Genomic DNA, 19,328 nt, shown 5'->3' with positions numbered 1-19,328 from the left:
TAAATGAAAATTGATTTTCTCATATTCATGCAAGGAATCAGAACCTTCAGACAACGTCAATCTATTGTGAAGCAGACATGGCCAGTGTCGGCACCACTGTACCAAATTGTCTGGTTTAGGAAATGAGGAATGAGAATTAATGTTGCCATTTGCCAGCTCCTTCAGGACCCGCGGATGGATTTCATCAGGTCCCATGGAGTTGTAGACGTTCAGGCTCTTAAGATGAAGATCAGTTACTTGCCACAAAGAAGTGTATTTTGATAAGGATAATGGAGAATAGAATGGGTCAGGTCCAGTACTTTGGTATGACAAAGGAGTGCACAGCTTTGAAAAGAATGTACTAGTTGAAGCAATACTAATACACAAGAGAATTTGCATATTATGAAGCAATAGCATGGTCCCACTCTATCTAGATTCTTCAGTTCCATGAGGATTTTATTTCTATTTAGCTTCCTCAGTGCATGAAGGACTTAAGACATGGGGCCACCAAGACCATCCCACCACTCCACTTGTAAGCTTGTCTCAAGCTACTATTCTTTTTCCACATAAGAAGTAGAAACATGACTTCTAACCTCTCTGAGACTTAGGACATCCAACTCACATGCTGACTTGCTTGGAAATTATCAGAAAATAATCTAGTTCCAGTACTGCAGTGATTTTAACCCATTTGTAAATTATGATACTTTTTCTAATTAGAGAAATGGAAACTGCTCAGAGTATAAAAATGTCTTGAAAGCCATGGAAATAAACAGTTTGAATCTAGGTCATAAGGTACAAATCTATAGAGTGTACACATAGCTATGACATGTCAAGAACTGGTATTTTCTCTCATAATTATTGCTAGTACTACTGAGAAGAATATTAAATGTATTAAAATTAATACAGTAATATTAGAAGATTCAGTTAAAGCACTGGACCATGACTAGGACTGATCCTGTAGATATGCAGTTAGTTACATTACAATAAGATGTTAAGTATGAGTAACCTAGTTCTGGTAGTTCATATGTACAGTTACACAGCCAAATATCATGACTTTTTGATCTTAAAATATCTGCAGAGAATTTTCTGCAAAAGGTGTCCATGCTCTACCCATTCTCATCTTGATGGCAGAACATTTAATGTTTTAAGACATGAAAGGTATTACAGGTTAGCTTCCAATTATGTTAGTGGTCTCAGAAAGCTTCATTTAAATAGCAATTTCGGGACAACCCTATTGAGACCTGAGTTAGTGTTTGAGGACTCCATGACACATAATGCTAGATGAAACAATGGTCTCAAAGCTCATGAAGCTCTAACTGAATGACAGCAGGAGTTAAAGAATACAGATGGTTCTTAGTGACAATAAGGATAGTGATTTTCTTAAACCAGATTTCTAGAAATCCAACAAGAAATTCAGAATGAGGATGGGTGAGGATGATATGCAAGAGAATCAGGCTATTTTGTCAAGTGAGTATTTGTGAGAGCCCTTTCTGCTGCTAGTTAGATCTCTCACAATGCAGTGGCAGGGATGCCACCATGAAGAGGGCCACACAGAAAAAGAGAAGACAGAGAAGGTATTGGGACTCACAGTTGTGCATGTATATGGACTTTGAAGCAAGGATGCATGTTTGGTGCCATAGCTTAAATATAGCCAACGATTCTGATTCTTCAACAATCCTGGCTATGAATGATAGAAAATTCAGAATCATGACTTCCTGCTTGTTTCTAAAAGCTATTCTTTGGACTGGAGTGAAGGGATACACCAGCCTCCTGAAAAATACCCTCTTTAATCTTGGTCTGTATGTAGTGTTCCTCTTACAGTTAGGACAGTGAAGGAACTCAGTAGATGAACTGCTGACAAGTGGATTTAACGCATCTGTTTCATAAATTGACCACTTCTGACAAAGGGGAAGGAGGAAACTTAATTTGGCATGGCATGCATGCCTGCATCTTTCTACTGTGCTAATTTGGTGCTGTCTGAAAGCTTACTTTGGTGCTATTGTGTCCTGGAATCACACAGAACTAGAACTAGTGGAATGTCAGAAAACTTCTAAAACCAGCTTAACCAAATAAAGTCAGCTGACCTGTGGAGATGTGAAATGCACGTTTAGAAACACTCAGAGCTGAAATGTAGGTGAGACTAAGTACAAGAATGCCAAGCTTTTATGAGTGTCTAACAACAACATAAATATCACCAGTAAGGACATTTATAAATAACATTATTTTTAAGTTACTCTGAATTTCTAAACCTCTTAAAATGTTAAGTCAGTACTCCCAGACTCACTAAGCTAGGTAGCTAAATACTGTTAATCTTATTTTTACTTCTGGGGAAACTGAGGCAGAGAGGTTCAGTGACTTACCCAAGGCCACAGAGGGAGTCACTGTCAGAGCCGGGATTAGAGCTCAGGAGTTTCTGGCTCCCAGTCCCAAACTCAGACTAGTAGACCATGGCCTCAGGACATTTCCAGCTGGTCTTCAGTCTAAAAAAAAGTAAATTCTCAGGTATGTTACAAATATGTAACATCTATATATTTCGTTTTTACTTTGAATGTAATGGGATGAGTGAGAACACATTGCTTGTAAGTAAGTGATGAAAGCAAACCACTACTTTTTATCTGAATTACCTTTATCATACATACATGTATGATAAAGCTCTGCAGAAAAATCTTGATTTAAATTGCAGCCAATAAAAAAAGCTATTGTATTTTTCAGGGTAAGGAACAAATTGGCTTTCCAACCCAGCCACTATGTCATTTATATTAATGGTGAAGAATGCTAAGTTGCTCTGTGTGAAAGTAAACTCTATTAAGAAAGTCACATCCCTTGATGAAGCTAGATCCTTAATAAATTTCACTAGCTCTGAGCTCCATGTCAGAGTAATTATGCCTCTTATCCACTGTGAGCTTTCTCTTAGCTTCTTCATACTCCTTAATTTCCCACTTCAGCTAATTTAGCAGTAAAATCGCAAAGGTTTTAAAAGGTTAGCTACCGAGGAACTGGCACATGAATGTTTTGTTTAGCTCCATGCATTGAAATCACATCATGTAGAAGAAGGAATTAATTAACAATTAGGTAGTGATGGATCATTGACAACATATATACACTTTGGTGCTAAAATTAATCTCCCCTGTAAATCCAATACATTATGTATATTCCCATCTATATGCTGGCAAGTTTTATACCTGAAATACAAAATGGACAGGCCCTTCAGCAATATCTTAAAAAAAAAAAAAAAAAAAAAGGTATATCTGCTGGCACTATTGAACCTACATACTATTTTTAAAAATCATATCACTTTTTTAAAAGAATTGAAAGAGTAATATGAACTGCAAAAGAAGAAATTTTTAAGGTGGGTGATTTTAAAGTGACTGTAGAGACATTTGTTATATGAAGGTACTTAGTCTGTTGAAAGTGCTAACAAGTGTGTAATATTCTCTTGCTATCGTCTTTTACAAGGTGCCATACTGTTTCCTTGTATCGACAGTCAGCTGCTTAATACACAGATTGGCAGTTAGCCTGGTCAGGCCTCAATTCTAAAAGCCTCTTAGCAGATGAAAAATCTTTGGTTCATTCACACCTTGTAGAAAGGATGACAGGGCAGAAGTGACATCCAGATCCATTTAGAGTATACTTTGAGCCTGATTTTCCTTTGCCTTGCACCTTGTGTAGTCATTTAAAGCTGTGCAAAGTGAGCACAAAATGAATATAAACCATGCTACCCACGTGAGGGGATAATTCTGATTTGGTTGCATTATTTCCAGAGGTGATCATAAAAAGTGACAGGCAGTGAAAAAAACCTGTCTCTTGCAGAGAAAGTCTGCACAATTTTGACACAAAGCATAACATAGCAGCAATGCTCCCCAAGCTATTTACAGAAATTGTACTTCTGCTTTGGAGCTATGGGTATTTTCATTCACTGTTTGCTTGTTTTTTTCATAGAAAACATGCTAAATATTAAACTCATCTACAGAAAATGAATCATATTTCTTCCCTTTTTTTGGAGTAGAAGCATATATAAATGTGAGTCCTAAAGTATATTCTCATGTGAAAAGGAACTCATGTTCTGCGTAAGACCTCCACTAGTCATACCTTGCCACATGCTACTTGTAAGCCACTACTTAAAAAGTTACGATTCTACACAACCTCCTGGAATCAGTGTGAAAGCTGGTGTTACCACAACAGCTGGTCTTAGTTCATCAGAGTTCAGTACTGCTTTGGCTTTAGTATGGGTGGCAAATTATTGTCTCAGCATTTACCAAACTGTATCTCTGCTATATGATCTACCACCACTTGATAATGCAAGCCCTGATGCCAGGTGTCTTCAAGATATAAACTAATGTTAGCAGGAAAGGCCTGCAAATATTAGATTAACAATGTGTGTTAATGAAATTGCTAGTTAAAACATTAAGGACTTAATCTAGCTGTCACTGGAGATGTGGTCAAGAATTGTTTCTACTTCGTAACAGCCATTTCATGTATAATAATTAATATGATATGTCTGGACATTTATTTCCCTATACTACCTGCTGGCCATTTTCTTGGACCTTCCCCGCAGGAAATTCTTCCTGTTGCACTTAGACGCCATGATGGGCTTGGCAACTCAGGTGTGTTGGTTAAGAGCAGAAATAGAAATTACTTGATTGCATCAGCAACTGTTGACCTAAGAGTACTGATACAGTAACCATGTATATTGGTGTTTCTGTTAGAAAATTCTTTTCTTTTAATCACAGTCATATACTTCATACAGTCATCCTAAGATGTAGTTCCCAAACCTATTAATTACCATTGTCCAAAGCTTACTCTTCAATGAAGTGGCTAAAGAACAAATGAAATATACATTTTATTCTTAATATTTCAGTAAATGGGGTTTCTTAGGTTCCTTTTTTTTTTCCTTTTTCCCATTTTTTCCCCCTCCCCCCCCTCCCCTTCTGCATTCAGTGCTTCTTTAAGTATCCTGAGATGCTAGTCTGGCTTGACTGAAAAGTACTGTGTGTTTGTTGTGTGTCTGCATGTGTGATACCAACTGTTGAAGACTGCTTGATGTTAGATGACGGCTTATGCTCAGAGCTGTCCTACAGTTGGCTCTCTGGCAGAATCTCTCCTCACCAATGACAATGATATCTCTGTATGGTGGAGAGTCTGTTTTACAATATTACACTTGCCATGGCCTTAATTTTACTGATGGGGCATGATTCCATTTATGTTAATTAAATTCATGACTCACTCCATTCATGTCAATAGCATTAAAGAGCTATGCAGACAAGTGAGAGTTCAGAATCAGATATCCAATGAAAGGATATCTGAATCACTCCATTAAAGATAGATACTGAAGATCTCTGCTTTCTTTGCATTACTCAGTCATGCTATTAGCACGAAACATCAAATAAAGAACTACAATGACAGCTGGCAATGTGTCACAGTACATGGGTTTTCTGTTTACCTTGGGTATAGAAAATACCCCTGAATTAAACAGATTTAGGATAATATTTCAAGTATGACAAAGTTAAGGTATTACGTCTCCTCGCCCTTGGAAGTTTGCATTAATGTTTCAAAAACTTATTTCCTTCCTTTGTTTTTTTATGCCACTCTTACATAACTTGAATGCAAAAGATCTACAGGCAAACAATGTTTAGTGAGACCTCAGAGACTGCATTAAGTTTTATAGCCCTGTCCATAAAGAATATTATGCCTGGTAAATACAGGAGCATCAAAACAGTGGTCACAATTCATAAAGTTTGTTTTGTAGGCATCTCATAAAGCACTATCAAATCTTCACTCATTTCTAAAAAGTGAAAACCATGTTAATTTTCCAAAATATAGGCATTCTAAAACAATGAAAGGTTTTGTACTGGTGTCTATCTCCTGCTCAGACAGAGAAATTGTGCAGGGGAGGATGGGCCTTAATTTAGTCCTCACTGGTAAGTACTTTTAAACCTAAATATTCTTTAAATTGCACTCATTTAAATTACACTCAAGCTCCACATAAATCATAAAAAAAAAAAAAATACAGGGGAAAAAAAAAATCATTCAAGAGGTCTAGCAAACTATCAGAAAATTGCTCCATTATACTTCTGCAGATTTTTTTCCATTTTTAAGTCAAAGAGTTGTTGGCATTTGAGAACATTTTCTAAAAATCTCTTTGATATATTACAGGCCCTAGAAACTATTACTGTCACATATATTCTTAGCTACACTACAAGCACATGCCCCAAGACACCAAATCAGAGACTTGAGGGGTTTATCAACAAACCAGGACCAAAAGGAAGATGAAAGAATGGATCTCTTAATATGTTTTTTATGTGTCTCACTGACTGTCTCACTGAAAACTAAAGATCTGCCTGTGCATCTTACTTTTCTAGTACAGTTGGAATAGCAAAAATACTTTCTCTCCAATTCCCACTGAAAGCTTTCTTTTCACCCTTCTAGACCATGTGTTCAGTCTTATATCCTACGCTTCCTCAGCATAACAAAATTCTTGTATAGCAAAGCAATAAGACTCTGTCTTCAGGCTGAATACAAATACTAGTTAAACCACTGGTGCCTTTTAAGACAACCTGGATATAATTTCCACCCTTAGTAACTGTGGGAATTACACATTTTTCTTGCCTTTGAGATAACACTGCTGTGTATTTCAGTATGCACAATTGGATACATAGCTTAATTATAAGGCAACAGAATTTACCTATCTGTGCCAAAAAACAATTAGAAATCTCACTCCTTGTTTTTCAGTAAATTAAAGTGAATGAGAAAATGCAGAAGTATAGAACAGAGAAGTAACCTACCGTGGTTGTCTTTATCCGTCCTCCTGGTTGTGTACAGGTCCAGCCTGATTTATTGATTAGCAAATCACAGCCTTCTCCTTCTAAACATGGAAGCATTTCACACCACTGTTTTGTTTTGATAATTCGTGCTATGGAACAGAAAAGAAAAAAAAAACAAACACAACCAAAAACAATTGGCAAGAGAATTCATATTTCACTTATCTCTAAACACTTTCTCATTTGCCTTGTCTATTTTCATCATTTGATAATGCAGCCACAGGTTATGATGTAGACAGCCCTAGGCAATTTACAAAATTATTCATAATACCTGCTGTGCCAAGAAATTTCATAATACAAATAGAACTTAAAACCCAACAATAGCCCAAAGGAGAGTTGTAAATCAAAAGAACATAAACGTTAGCTAATTTTCTAATTCCATGCTCCTTATAGTCAAGGAAATATTGTCGGGGTGGCTAACAACTTAATCCTTTGTGTTAGACTATAAACCTGGGCAGACACTCCTTCTCCTGAAGTGCTTACAGTGTAAATAAATATGAGACACACAGTGGAGAGATTAAAAATATAACAAACAGCTAGAGGTGGTCAACAAAATGACAAGAACTGTGGAACTCTGTGATACTTGCAATGGTAGGGTATAGAAACGGGCAAGAACTAGGAACATGAGAAGGACTGGTGTAAATGAAGTAAAGGTTGGGAAATCATGAGGTAGCAGACAAAGAGCAGAGAGGAAAGACTGGTACAAATAACCTTTTATCCTATAACTGCAACAGAAAAGAAGTCCAGTCAAGGAGATCCCTAATTGTCTGACAGGTAGCTTGTTGTGTGTTTTGTGGCTCCTCTTAATGCTTGCGCCTCTGATAAGCTGGGTCTGCAAAATTTCCTCAAGGTCACACACTGCAAGTACTCTTGGCACAACAGAGCTCTGATTGCATTAAAGTAGATGCAGATGAGCTGTAGGGAGATTGTTTCTTCAAGGCAGGGAGAAAAGGGGCTTTAATTCCTGTAGACTTCTTTATGGATTACACTTCTTTTGAGTTCGCCTCTGTAATATCTGGGATTCTTCTCATAGAGTAGTAAGCAATATGACTAATACCTAATATTTTGTTACTCTTTCACTCTCCCCCTGTAGGCAAAATTGTAGGATGAAGTGTTTGGGATATCATAAAGTACATATACAGAGATGCGTTCACTTGCATAGTGCCATATATTCATGCTAAACAAGGTAAGGTCCCCCAAACAATTCATCTTCTGTTCAGTTGGTAAGTTGCTGTCCACAGAAAATGGTACTCAGTTACTTCAGAGATCATGTCAGGAATCCTGGGCTAGACTATGAGAAATCTTCACCACCTCTATTTGTATGTAAGTATCCTAGGATTAAAGGGCAGAACAAGTTCCACAGATGGGAACACAGATTGTCTTCCTCTGTGTTGATGCTTGATACCAACACATACAGTATATCTGCAACCTCCATGAGCCCAACAAAAAGAGAAATACAGGAGAAATACTTAGCAACATAAGCATATGAGAAGCTTATGACGCTCCAAATTAACTTTGGGCCCACAGAGCTTAAAAGCAGGTATTTATACCCACTGGCAGTTGCAGCTCTTTATTCTCACCTGAATGTGTGATTCGGACTCCCTATGTCCCTGACTTCCTCTGTCTAGAACTGGCATTGGAATACAATTCCCAATGCCACCAGTTCATGGCAAGAAATAGAAGTGCAATTTAGTCTTTTAATAAAATCTTTTCCAATATTTTGACATGAAACAACCTGTGTCCTCAGTCCTGATACAATTGTTGGTAAGCTCCAGGAATTTAACAAACACTGATTTCTTTCAGTGGAAGCTCAGTCTGAAATTCCTATTAAGGTTTTCAGTATAAAAAGCGCTTTAACTCCCAAATGCCAACATACAAATTTGCACTGTTCATTAGCCAAGATATATGTATATATCTCACTGGAGGAATGATTCCCAGACAATTTTCATAACTACAATTTTTTGAAGCAAATCCACTAAGCTTTTATAGCACATAATATACAGAAATCTGGAATTTGCTTGGGGTCCACAGGTACTCCTCTACAGAGAAATGGATCATATCAGTTTTTGAGGCTAACATCTAATTTGTAACAGGTAATAGCCTCATCCCTTCTGAGTGAAGGCCTGCATCCAGTTGCAGGTTTTACAGAAAAAAGCTCAGTAAAAATGTTAACATGAAGCCTAATCCATTTGCAGGTGTATATTTTGCAATTCACAGATCAAAACGGCTATTTCTAGCAATGTTTCAACAATGTGAAGGATCACTGAAAGACTGAATAGTTGGTTAAAATAAAAAATATGTGCTAGATTGCCTTTACTATGTTCCTGGAAACATAATTTGAACTAATCTCTACAAAAATATTTCCCTCCTCTGCGAATGACTCAGTGTTTGCTTGGTTGTTATCTCAGAATGCAGCTATTGGCAATATTACAAAAAAATTGGCAATATTACAATATTACAAAAAAAGAGTCTGAGCTCTGGGTATTGGCAATATCCACACAAATTTAGAACACACCAAGAGTATTTTACAGGAGATGAAGTCTAAAACATTTCTATGTTAAGTATATGGACTACCTCATGCATTTAGGCCTTGAGAATTGGAACAACTACTTCTGGGGGGAAAAACTACCCAACCCACATGGCTTAAAGCAAATCAGTATCAAAATGGTATATTAATTTATTAATGACACATAACCAGCACCAGTACAGGATCAATACCAGTAACACAAACCAGATCCCCCTTCCCCAGGTCTCTCCCCTGCCACAGATCTTCACAGTTGTTTTATCCAGCTCTTCCTCCTGGCCCTGCTTTGTCTCACAAGCTGTACAAACACACAGGCTCTTGCATCCCTGCCTGCCCCAGCCTTGCTTTCCAAGCCATTTGCCACAAGCAGGCCAGGCAGGCACCCTCACACTAGGGCATGAGCTGTCTATCCAGTCACACTGTTCAGTCACACATGGAGCAGTCACAGTTGCAAAAGGGGGGCCATGCTCATGTCAATGGGATTACATCTATTTTTGCATTTTCACTTTTCAGTTTGTCCATTACAGCAGAGTAACACAGTGAAGCTAAATATATAATATAGGGAGCTAGCAAAGTATACAATGGTTTTATCAGCATAGTATCAAAGAATTTCAATCAGCAATTGAAACTGAGTTACACTAGCCAAAGCAAAGGAATACACTGTATTTCCTGAGGCGGTATAGTTGCCTTTTTACTGTGTATATTCACCAGGGGTGAAATCCAGCCCTCTGCAGACAAGACAGCAAAAAGCCTATCAGATTCTTCAAATCCACTCCAAGCTCCATTATAAAGAATTAAGTGGCACTTAAATGATACATAGGCTTTGTGCAGACCTTCTACAAAGAACTGAATTTCATCTTAAGAATCTGAGCTGACACTACTTTGCATCTCCTAAGAAGGGCTGTGCCCCTTCACTTAAACTGAAGTTAACAGGAACTGACAGTGCTCAGCACAAGGTAGAATTGCTTTCATGGGTAATACCATCTGAACTGGAGAACAACTGGAGTCTGTCCAAGGGTTTTTCATACAAACAGATCTGACATGTTGCAGGCAAGCAGAGGTTATATGAACATGACACCAAGCAACCCCACCAGTGTTCTCCAGTGTTTTGTAAGATCGAGAAATTTGCAATGGACTTCAAATTATTAGTAAAATAAATATATAGAAGTCTGTGTTCCTGATCAGTACAGCCCAGTTTAAGACTGTTCAACTTATTAGTGCTTCAGAACACCATACATTATTTTCTGTTAAATACTGCAACTACAAATGTTTTGTCACTAAGCTTCTTACCTGGTTCAACATTGTGCATATACTTTCCTACAGAAAACCAGCTTTAGTTTCTGTACTTTCTTTCCTCACATTCATTCTACACTCAGGCAGTTATCAATTACAACATCTCTAGTTAATCTCATATCTGAAAATCAAAAGCTTTTTGTGATAGCAAAAAAGTGAGATAAATATTGTTCAGCTGCAGCAAACGCAAAAACTTACAGCCATCTAAAATATGTTTGACTAAAACACTCAAATAGTTACAGCTTGTTTTCTCATATTTTTCAAACGCTGGAGAATGAAACTGGAAATAAAAGAATGTATTTTTTTTCATCAAATAAGAATATTGATTAAACCAGAATTTGGATACTGAGACTTATGATTTCAGAATACATTGTGCTCATATGTGTCAAAAGTGGTGCATGAAATTAATATTGACAAATCATCACGAGAACCATGATACAAGAATGTAAAAAAGATGGCTTAGTTGATGTTTATCAATCAATTCCAGATACCTGAAGTAGTGAATGGAAGATTCTTTGCAGAAGGGAATAGGAATTTTTTTTCCTAAGCCCAAGCAGAATATTCCGTTTTGAAACATGCTTCTTAAATGAGAGTTTAGCTCTCCTACACTTCTTACAGAATGATGTTCTCCTTCACTTTTGGGTCTGGGTTTTTTTTTTTACAATGATAACTTGTAGCCCTTAATGAAGGACACAGAGTATGACTTGGAAAAAAATATTTCGTTTTTGATTTTCATGCATTTTTTCACCGATGTTTTCCTTCAACTTTGAGGAAAGCTGATCAGCAGAGCCTGTAAAATGCCTTTGGATTCACCAGTTTAGACGTAGCTAGACAAAGCCTTTTATCCTACTGTTCCAATTTTGCCCTATTAACTCTGAACAGGTTCCACGTATTTTATAATTAATGACCTCCAACTGATCCCAACTGTTTCTACCATCCCACTCCTCTCCCAGCCTCTCTGTTCTCTTTAACTCACATTTTTCCTTTTTGTTTTTTCCATTTTGTTCAGCTGTAACCTTTTGCTCCAACCATTTTTCTCCTCTGCCCGATTCAGTACGTACATACTATCTACCTATCAAAGATCCCAGAACACTCCGCAGAACTTAACTTATTATGTTTATGTAGTTTTACCTATGACTGGTAAGTGCTGTTTACTATCTCCATTTTGCACAGAGGCTAATCAACTTGACCAAGGACACACAAGAAATATGTTGGAGAGCTGGAAACAAATACCTATGAATTCTTAGTGGTCACTAGACTGGAGATTTTCTCTGTCTCATTTTCCTGCATTACAGCATGCTTTAATACATATATATGAGAAATTAAACAACAGCAACAAAAATATGCAAAGTAATGGGCTTTTAAAACATCTATCAGTTAAACTGCAGCAGCAGGAAAGAGGCCAGCAGAAACACAAACTGAATCGCAGTACTTTAATAAGGCATGGCAATCATGAACTGTCTTTAAAGCAGCAATTTGACTCTAATAGCATATAAGCCCCAAATGTTAATCTATTTTACTATACAACAAGGAAACATCACAAACCTTGGGTACCTTTTACAGCAGTCATTCCGCTCCACTTAAAAAATTGGAAGCAGTGCTAATTCACAGAGTTAGCTCGTCTCAATAATTTGTACAGCATCTAGACCAAAGACTGTTTAGTTCTAAGAAAAGCAATATAGCAATGTCTAGACACCCATTTTATCATTTAGCTCTTGCTGTCAAGATTGGGAGGGATACTTGAACTGAACTTGAGAAATATATGGAAAAAAGTAATTTATTGTCAACTACAGAGGCTACAAATTAAGACCAGGTAACTAGATCAAGAGTAAAAGCCTGAATGACAAGGCAGAGGCTTTTCCTGCAGCTCACCCCAATCATAGTTCTAGTATGGGAGAAATTTTATTGCAACCCCCAGGTTGAGAAGACACCTTTAATAGTGACCTGCTTGGTTTACCATGAACTGTGTAGATTGCACCATGCACAACATGTATTTGGAAGGAGCAGGATAACATACAGGAGATGGTGTCCAAATACGCAGTCATTCATATCATCTCAAACTAGGATTGCCTAAGGGGAACTCCTGCCAGTTACATGACTAGTCCCTAGGAATTCTGCTGTGGCATAAGAGTCTGCCATATTAAGGTGTGTGAATAGAAAAATTTATGTAATAAATCACAGTGGCGTAGGTTTATTTTAAACTACTGCATTTAGTGAGGCATCTAGGCAGCTATGTAATTTTAAGAGTGTACCTAATGTTTTGCTGCATCTTAACAATCTGTAAAATAAATATAACTGACAGCTTAGGAAGAAGAAAGTCCAAAGGTATTCCACAAATCAGAAATTGTTATTAACACATAATAAATCCCCAGAACACAAGACAGAGGATACAAACCACAGACAAAAACCCAACCAAAACAATTAAGCAAACAAAAGCTGAAGTATAATCCAGATTCTAGGAGCACTCTCATGAAATTCAACAGCTCCTATCTTCTTTCCTGTTTGCATCTCCAAAGAGCAGAATTTCCTCATTATGATACCCCAAACAATAAATAAATAAGCAATCAATGAAAATAAGCATATAAGAGTAAATGCACAGGAACATAAGATATCTGACCTTTCTGTAGTGTAGAAACAAGCATGTATCTACCTTCCCTCTCTCTTTTCAGTTCTTTGAAAACCTTAATACTGTATGACTCACTGATCTAGTGATATGTATCTTAGATTTGTCTACATCCAGATGTTCAAATATTTGTATGACAGAAGCACAATCCTAAAATGCAAAGTGTCCTAAAAATCAGCTTCACAGTCAACTTATGTCCATTTTAATTTTCAAGGGCCAGTTTTCTTCTGTTTATAATTGCTTTCATTTGGGATTGTAATATTTCTCTGCATTTGTTCTTAACTCCTTAGCATTTCACTGGCAATTACTACAACTGTTTACATGGAAAAGTAATACAGCAAATATTGCCTATAAAGCAATCTACAAAAAACAGGAAAAAAACCAAAACCAAAACAGTATCATCTACCAAATCTCATAGGGTCACAACAAGCACCCTAATGGTATTAATAAATAATAAATAAAGATTAAATCTACACATTGAATTTTATTTAGGTACAATTCATGTGCTCATAGTCTCTTCTAAGTTGGTGGTTGGCGGTATATATTAAAATGCCAATGCTTTAAACAGGCAGCCTGGCCCACAACTTTGCCCAGGATTTCAGCACTTTCCTGAATATCCACAGATGTACATATTCACTGGTTTTCTATCTGTGAATGATGTACTGCTTCATTGTCTGTGGGTAGTTAGTGCTTTCTGTCTAATAAGAGATGCTAATTGAACAACTACCCCTAGAGAAAGCCTTTGTCAGGACTCAGTGTCTTCTGCTTCTGTCCCCTGCTGTTCTGCTCTGCTGTATTCAATTAGTGTGCTGGAAGCAAAGTAAAAATTACTAAAAATCTGATCTGTGCTATGCCAGCAAAGAACCCTTCAGAGATCAGGTTTTCATCACATTTCACTTTGCTGCCAGCACACTGAGAACAGCAAATTTAACTGTAGAGGGACAGCAATTTCAGACCCAAAGAAGAAAATCTGAAGAGAACTGTAAAGGATAGAGACAAGGGAGGGATATAATGGGAAGTAATAAGAAAACAGATAAGAGAAAAAAAGAAAAAAGAATATGGCTAGAATGGAAGGAAAAAAAGAACAAAGCCCAGCTATATGTAGCAGCTACTGAAGGAGATGGCAAAGGTCAAAAACTTGTGCAACTTGTTCAGTGGAGTCAATAGGCCAATTGGGTAAATGAAGGCTGAAGACCAGAACTGTTTGTTGGCTTTTTTTTACTCTTAAGTACTCCAATATCACTCCACCTTATACAAGCAAAGTACTGCAGTGGAACACTATGTTTACTGTGATTAAAAGAATAATGTGTGACCATCACTATGTTATACAGGGAAGGCTGGGAGCTGCGGAAGAGGGAAGACCCCAAGATCTTCTAGTTATGAAGCATGTGAATATTATCAAGTTAAACACTGCATAGACAGCAAAACAGGAATTTAAAAGGAGGAAGCCACAGTAGGAATAAAATATGCTCTAGGTTATATGGTAGAGTGTGATTAGTGCCATGGAACGAAGCTGGGAATGAAAGATTATGAGGCTGGTAGTAGAAAGAGAGTGAAGGAAGGGTGTCAGGAAGGTTATAAATCAACCTTACAAGTGTCTGAAAACAAACTGAGCCTCAGTGTCGATACACATGGATATGAGTGATAAAGGATTCCTGGACACTTTACCCTACCTGCAGCTATACATTTGGCTGGACCATATCTGATTCTGTACTCATGAAACACATACTAAAATCATGGCCAAGGATCAAGGTCTTTCTTGGGACTCTAGCTGCAAAGTGCTCTTGTACACAGGCTTGCTAGGTATGTTTAATGAATTCTGCACTTGCTTTGTAAGGAGGAAAAAAAAAAAAAGGAAAAGAAAAAAAAGAAAAAGAAAGAATTGGTCTTCATTCCTTCATTTAACAACTGCTTTTGCATGGATGAAGCAGTAAGAATTAGAGGGTGAGACTCCATGCACATGAGAATTGAAATCTGTTAGTCTTTAATATTTTTAAAGCTATTTCTAGGAATTTTAGTTACTGTTCTCCATGCGCATTCAAAGGATAAGCATTCAGCCAAGTGGTTCTCCTCTAGATCTTATTGCTTTTGGAACTTTCCAAACATCTACACTGCTGCTGTGACATGGTGGTGACATTGTATTGTGCACTGAAAGAGATAATAATTCAGCTGTTTTCAAGTACAATGGGCTTCCTTTGTCAACAACCACAGCAATGGGAAACTTTGCCCTCCTTTTGTCACATATGTAAGAACAGAGCATGCAAGCAAATTGAGTTGAAATGAGTTTGACTAGCACAGAAGGAGATGAACAGCTGCTGCTATGAGAACAATTAAAAGTATTCAAAAAAGAAACTCTGCAACGAGGCTGTACTTATCTCATACCCACTGTGATTTCCCCCTGTTCCACAAGACTTGATGCTGTGTTACAGTAAACTGTATGCTCTTTGGGGTATGCCTATGACTTCTTGTTTTGATCAAACAGTAAAAAGAGGCTACGGTTATGCTGGGAATTTTAACACAAATCAATGCTACATGAATGCAAATTAAGAAAAAAAATAATAAAATGAGTGAAACAGGTGAAAAAAAAAAAAAGAGAAAGGAAAGACAGCTATATAGTACCACCTTTCACAGTGAGACTAAAATTAATATAACCACTTGTGATTCTTTTGAAACTTGTATTCTTAAGTATCACTTTGTCAGTACCCGAGGAAACTTGCTGTAGTGAACTATAATGACCTTTAGATAGCTTGGAAACTGGCCTTTTCTCATGACTTCTGGTTTCATTAGCCAGTCTTTGACCAATAGAGGAAGAAATGTGTTTAAATACAGCAAAGATGCTAGTTTATACAACATGCACTGAACTAGTACACTGTCCATGAGAAACCCTGTTACAGGTAGATGTGTTATATCTTGGCTGCACAGTCACACATCTTTTCAGACAGCAGTTTGACATCATGATTAGGTAGAACATGATTTCTGACTGACAGAAAATTGTGATTTTTTTTTAATGTAGCTTTTCACATATGCATAAAGTATTACTGTTCCTCACCTCAAACTTACAAGATCTGAAACATTTTCCCCCCTTTTTGTACTTAATTTCGGCCAAAACTTAGTAAAATGTTCTCTGTATATATCTCACTATTTGCTAAAAGTGGAAGAAAATGACAAATGACTGCTTTATATTTACATAGGGTTTCTATTTTTACTTTATTTTTAGAATACTGGAAATAATATCCGGAAAAGACATCTTAGAAAGACGAATAATACAATTCATCTCCAAAACTCAGCTAATGAATGAGGATGTTTTCACCTTGTGTATGTAATGCACAGAGGAACTGATTTTCAAAGATTCACCATATTCTACTTCATAAAAATTTTTCAGATGTTTTATGTAGCAAATATGCTACAGTTCAGAAGGAGCTCCACAAAGGAAATTGTCACTGATTAGAAGGAATAGCCTTTCTTCACTTAACAGGCAATATTTTATTAATTGGAACATATCCAACAGATCAGTCATGAGCATCCACAGAAGGTATTTTAAGGGCCAATAGTCTCCTTGTCTCCTCCACCATCAGACAATGTAACTTGAAATTTTTAAAATGATGTCTGTGAAATCAGACTAGAGGATTGGTCATGGGGTAAAAAAGGGGCAAATCCTGTCTCTTTCCTAAGGCAGGCAATGCATGTGCTCATATAATACGGCCATTGTGTTTGCAAGCAGGAGTCCTGTCCCTTCAGAAGCAGCACAGTGGAAGTTGGTTAGGCCACAGGACATAGTAATAGCACAGACAATATACTCTGACTTACTTTTTTAAACTATGAACTCTGAAAATAAGGTGCCATTAGCACTTGTGATTCTGCAGCAATGGCTCACATTATTAAAAATCACACCACAGGGCACAAAGAAGTTGACCAGGACAGGTCACTGTGAGTTAAAACTACTTTCTTCTACTGCACTCCTTTACAGGAAACTTGATGGAGTCACGGGTTTTAGAGAGAGAAACAACCAGTTACACTAATCTAATCTGATCTTCAACTTTATGAAGGCCATAAAATTTAATCCAGCAATTTCTGTACTAATCTCAACAATTTCTGGTTGAGATACAGTGCATCTTCTAGGAAGGCTTCCAGTACTGGTTATCAGAGAATACTCACATTTCTACAAACTCTTAAAGCAGCTTATACAATTCAATAGCAAAAGGCAAAACTCCTTAGTTCTATACATTTTAGTATTATTTCTATAGGACTCCTATTTAACTCTCATAGGAGTATACTTGTCTTCCCTTACTAAATGATTGAGTGGCCTGCTGTTAGCTCTAATAAAAACATGCCCCTGACAAAACAGTCAGTGTTCCTAAAGGTCAGTCATAGAAATTCTAAATCTCTTCTGCTGCTTTGTTTTTTTTACACTGAAAACCATCTTAAGAAAATAAAACAAACTGCACATCAAGACTGGACACAGAGTTTAAAACCCCACAAACTTAGCTTGGTTCTGTGTCTGTAATCTTAGCTTTTAAAGATGCTGATGGAAGCAAGTTAGAATATATCACCTTCAGAAATTCCATTGTTTTCTTTTTTAACAGCGACTGTCTGCAACCAACACTTTGTTTTATAGAAGCAATGGGGAAACCTTATTGGAAATATTTATATTGTGTAACAATACAAACAGTACAAGTTTACAGTCCTGACTAAGGCAAAACTTGCAATGGGTTTCTTGAGAGTTCCTCTCAACAAACCACTGCTTGACTGAGTCTGCAGCTTGGAAATAGCCCCTTGCAGATTAAGAAACCACAACAGCTAGTTCTCTATGCCTCTCTTAAGTACAATACTGAACTACTTAAGGGTTCATATAGCCTCAGCATTTTAAACATATGATAAGAAAATAATCTTCAAGAGGTCTTTCCAGGGGAACTTCACAAATTTTCTACACCTTACATAGCAGCTCTAAAAATGGCCCTTTAAATTATCCTTGTATGCAAAATTATATAAGCATGTACATATGCATGTATGTATACGTCTACTGTATTAGCGATAAAAGTTCCTGTTACCACTTCCCTGCAATATTTTATCTCTGGTCAGCAGGATATTCTGTCTAACCACTGCAGTCATATGAAAATAACAGAAATAATTTTTATTAAATTGCAGCATAATGTGCACACTTTCTACTGTTGGACTGGAAGCCCACTCTCATAACTTCATCTGTGTTCTAAAGTTCAGAGCCTATTTACATGGCCTAGTTGCTGGAAAGTTAAATAGTGAATTTACAGCACAATAGCCACTCTTCACTAGCTCCGCTCTTTACAACTTGAGCTGCACTTTCATAGAATCACAGAACCATTGAATGGTTTAGGTTGGAATTGACCTTAAAGATCATTCAGCTCCAACCCCCCCTGCCAAGACAGGAACAACTTCCATCGGGACCAGGTTGCTCCAGGCTCCATCCAGCCTGGCCTTGAATACTGCCAGGGATGGGGAAGTCACAGCTTCTCTGGGGAACCTGTGACAGTATCTCACCACCTGCACCGTGAAGAACTTCTTCCTAACATCTAATCTAAATCTACCCTGTTTCAGTTTAAACCCATTACCCTTTGTCCTATCCCTCCACGCCCTTGTAAAAGTCCCTCCCCAGGTGTCTTGTCAGCCCCTTTTAGATACTGGAGGGCTGCTTTGAGGTCTCCCTAGAGCCCTCTGTTCTCCACATGGAACAATGCTAACCCTCTCATAGAAAAGGTGTTCCAGCCCTCTAATCATCTTCATGGCCCTCCTATAGACTTGCTCCAACAGGTCCAGATCCTTCTTATGTTGAGGTTATGTTGGTTTTGTTAGCATGTTTCTCATCCTGCTACTTTTCTAGATGGCCTTCCATGCTTGACCAAGTTTGATAGATCAAGTGTCCCTAACTGTAAAAACTACAGCATGTAGATTAAATCCAAGGATAAGGCTAGTAACTGGCTTTCTGGTAATAGGGAGCAAAATGATCACAGAGAGTTTTTTTCAGTTTCTCTTTATTCCAGAAGGGAACTATGTATATTTTTGTTAGTAAACAGAAGATTATTCAGATCCCTTATGCCATTATCGGCATATTCTCTAT

General features: G+C 37.4%; 1 protein-coding gene across 1 annotated transcript in view; it reads right to left on the bottom strand.

The window, feature by feature from the left end:
- Positions 1 to 19,328, bottom strand: part of TAFA5 (TAFA chemokine like family member 5) — a gene marked incomplete at both ends in the record, with an annotated part of 420,259 nt that overhangs the window by 59,815 nt on the left and 341,116 nt on the right. The window contains one exon of the mRNA XM_080619302.1: positions 6,762 to 6,889. Within this exon, the coding sequence (XP_080475428.1) occupies positions 6,762 to 6,889 (128 nt within the window). The remainder of the gene's footprint in view (positions 1 to 6,761; positions 6,890 to 19,328) is intronic.

This window comes from Psittacula echo, assembly GCF_963264785.1.
Source record: "Psittacula echo genome assembly, chromosome: 1".
NCBI classification, from domain to species: Eukaryota; Metazoa; Chordata; class Aves; order Psittaciformes; family Psittacidae; genus Psittacula; species Psittacula echo.
Note: the sequence above shows the minus strand (reverse complement) of the source record. Positions and strands in the feature narration are given on the sequence as shown.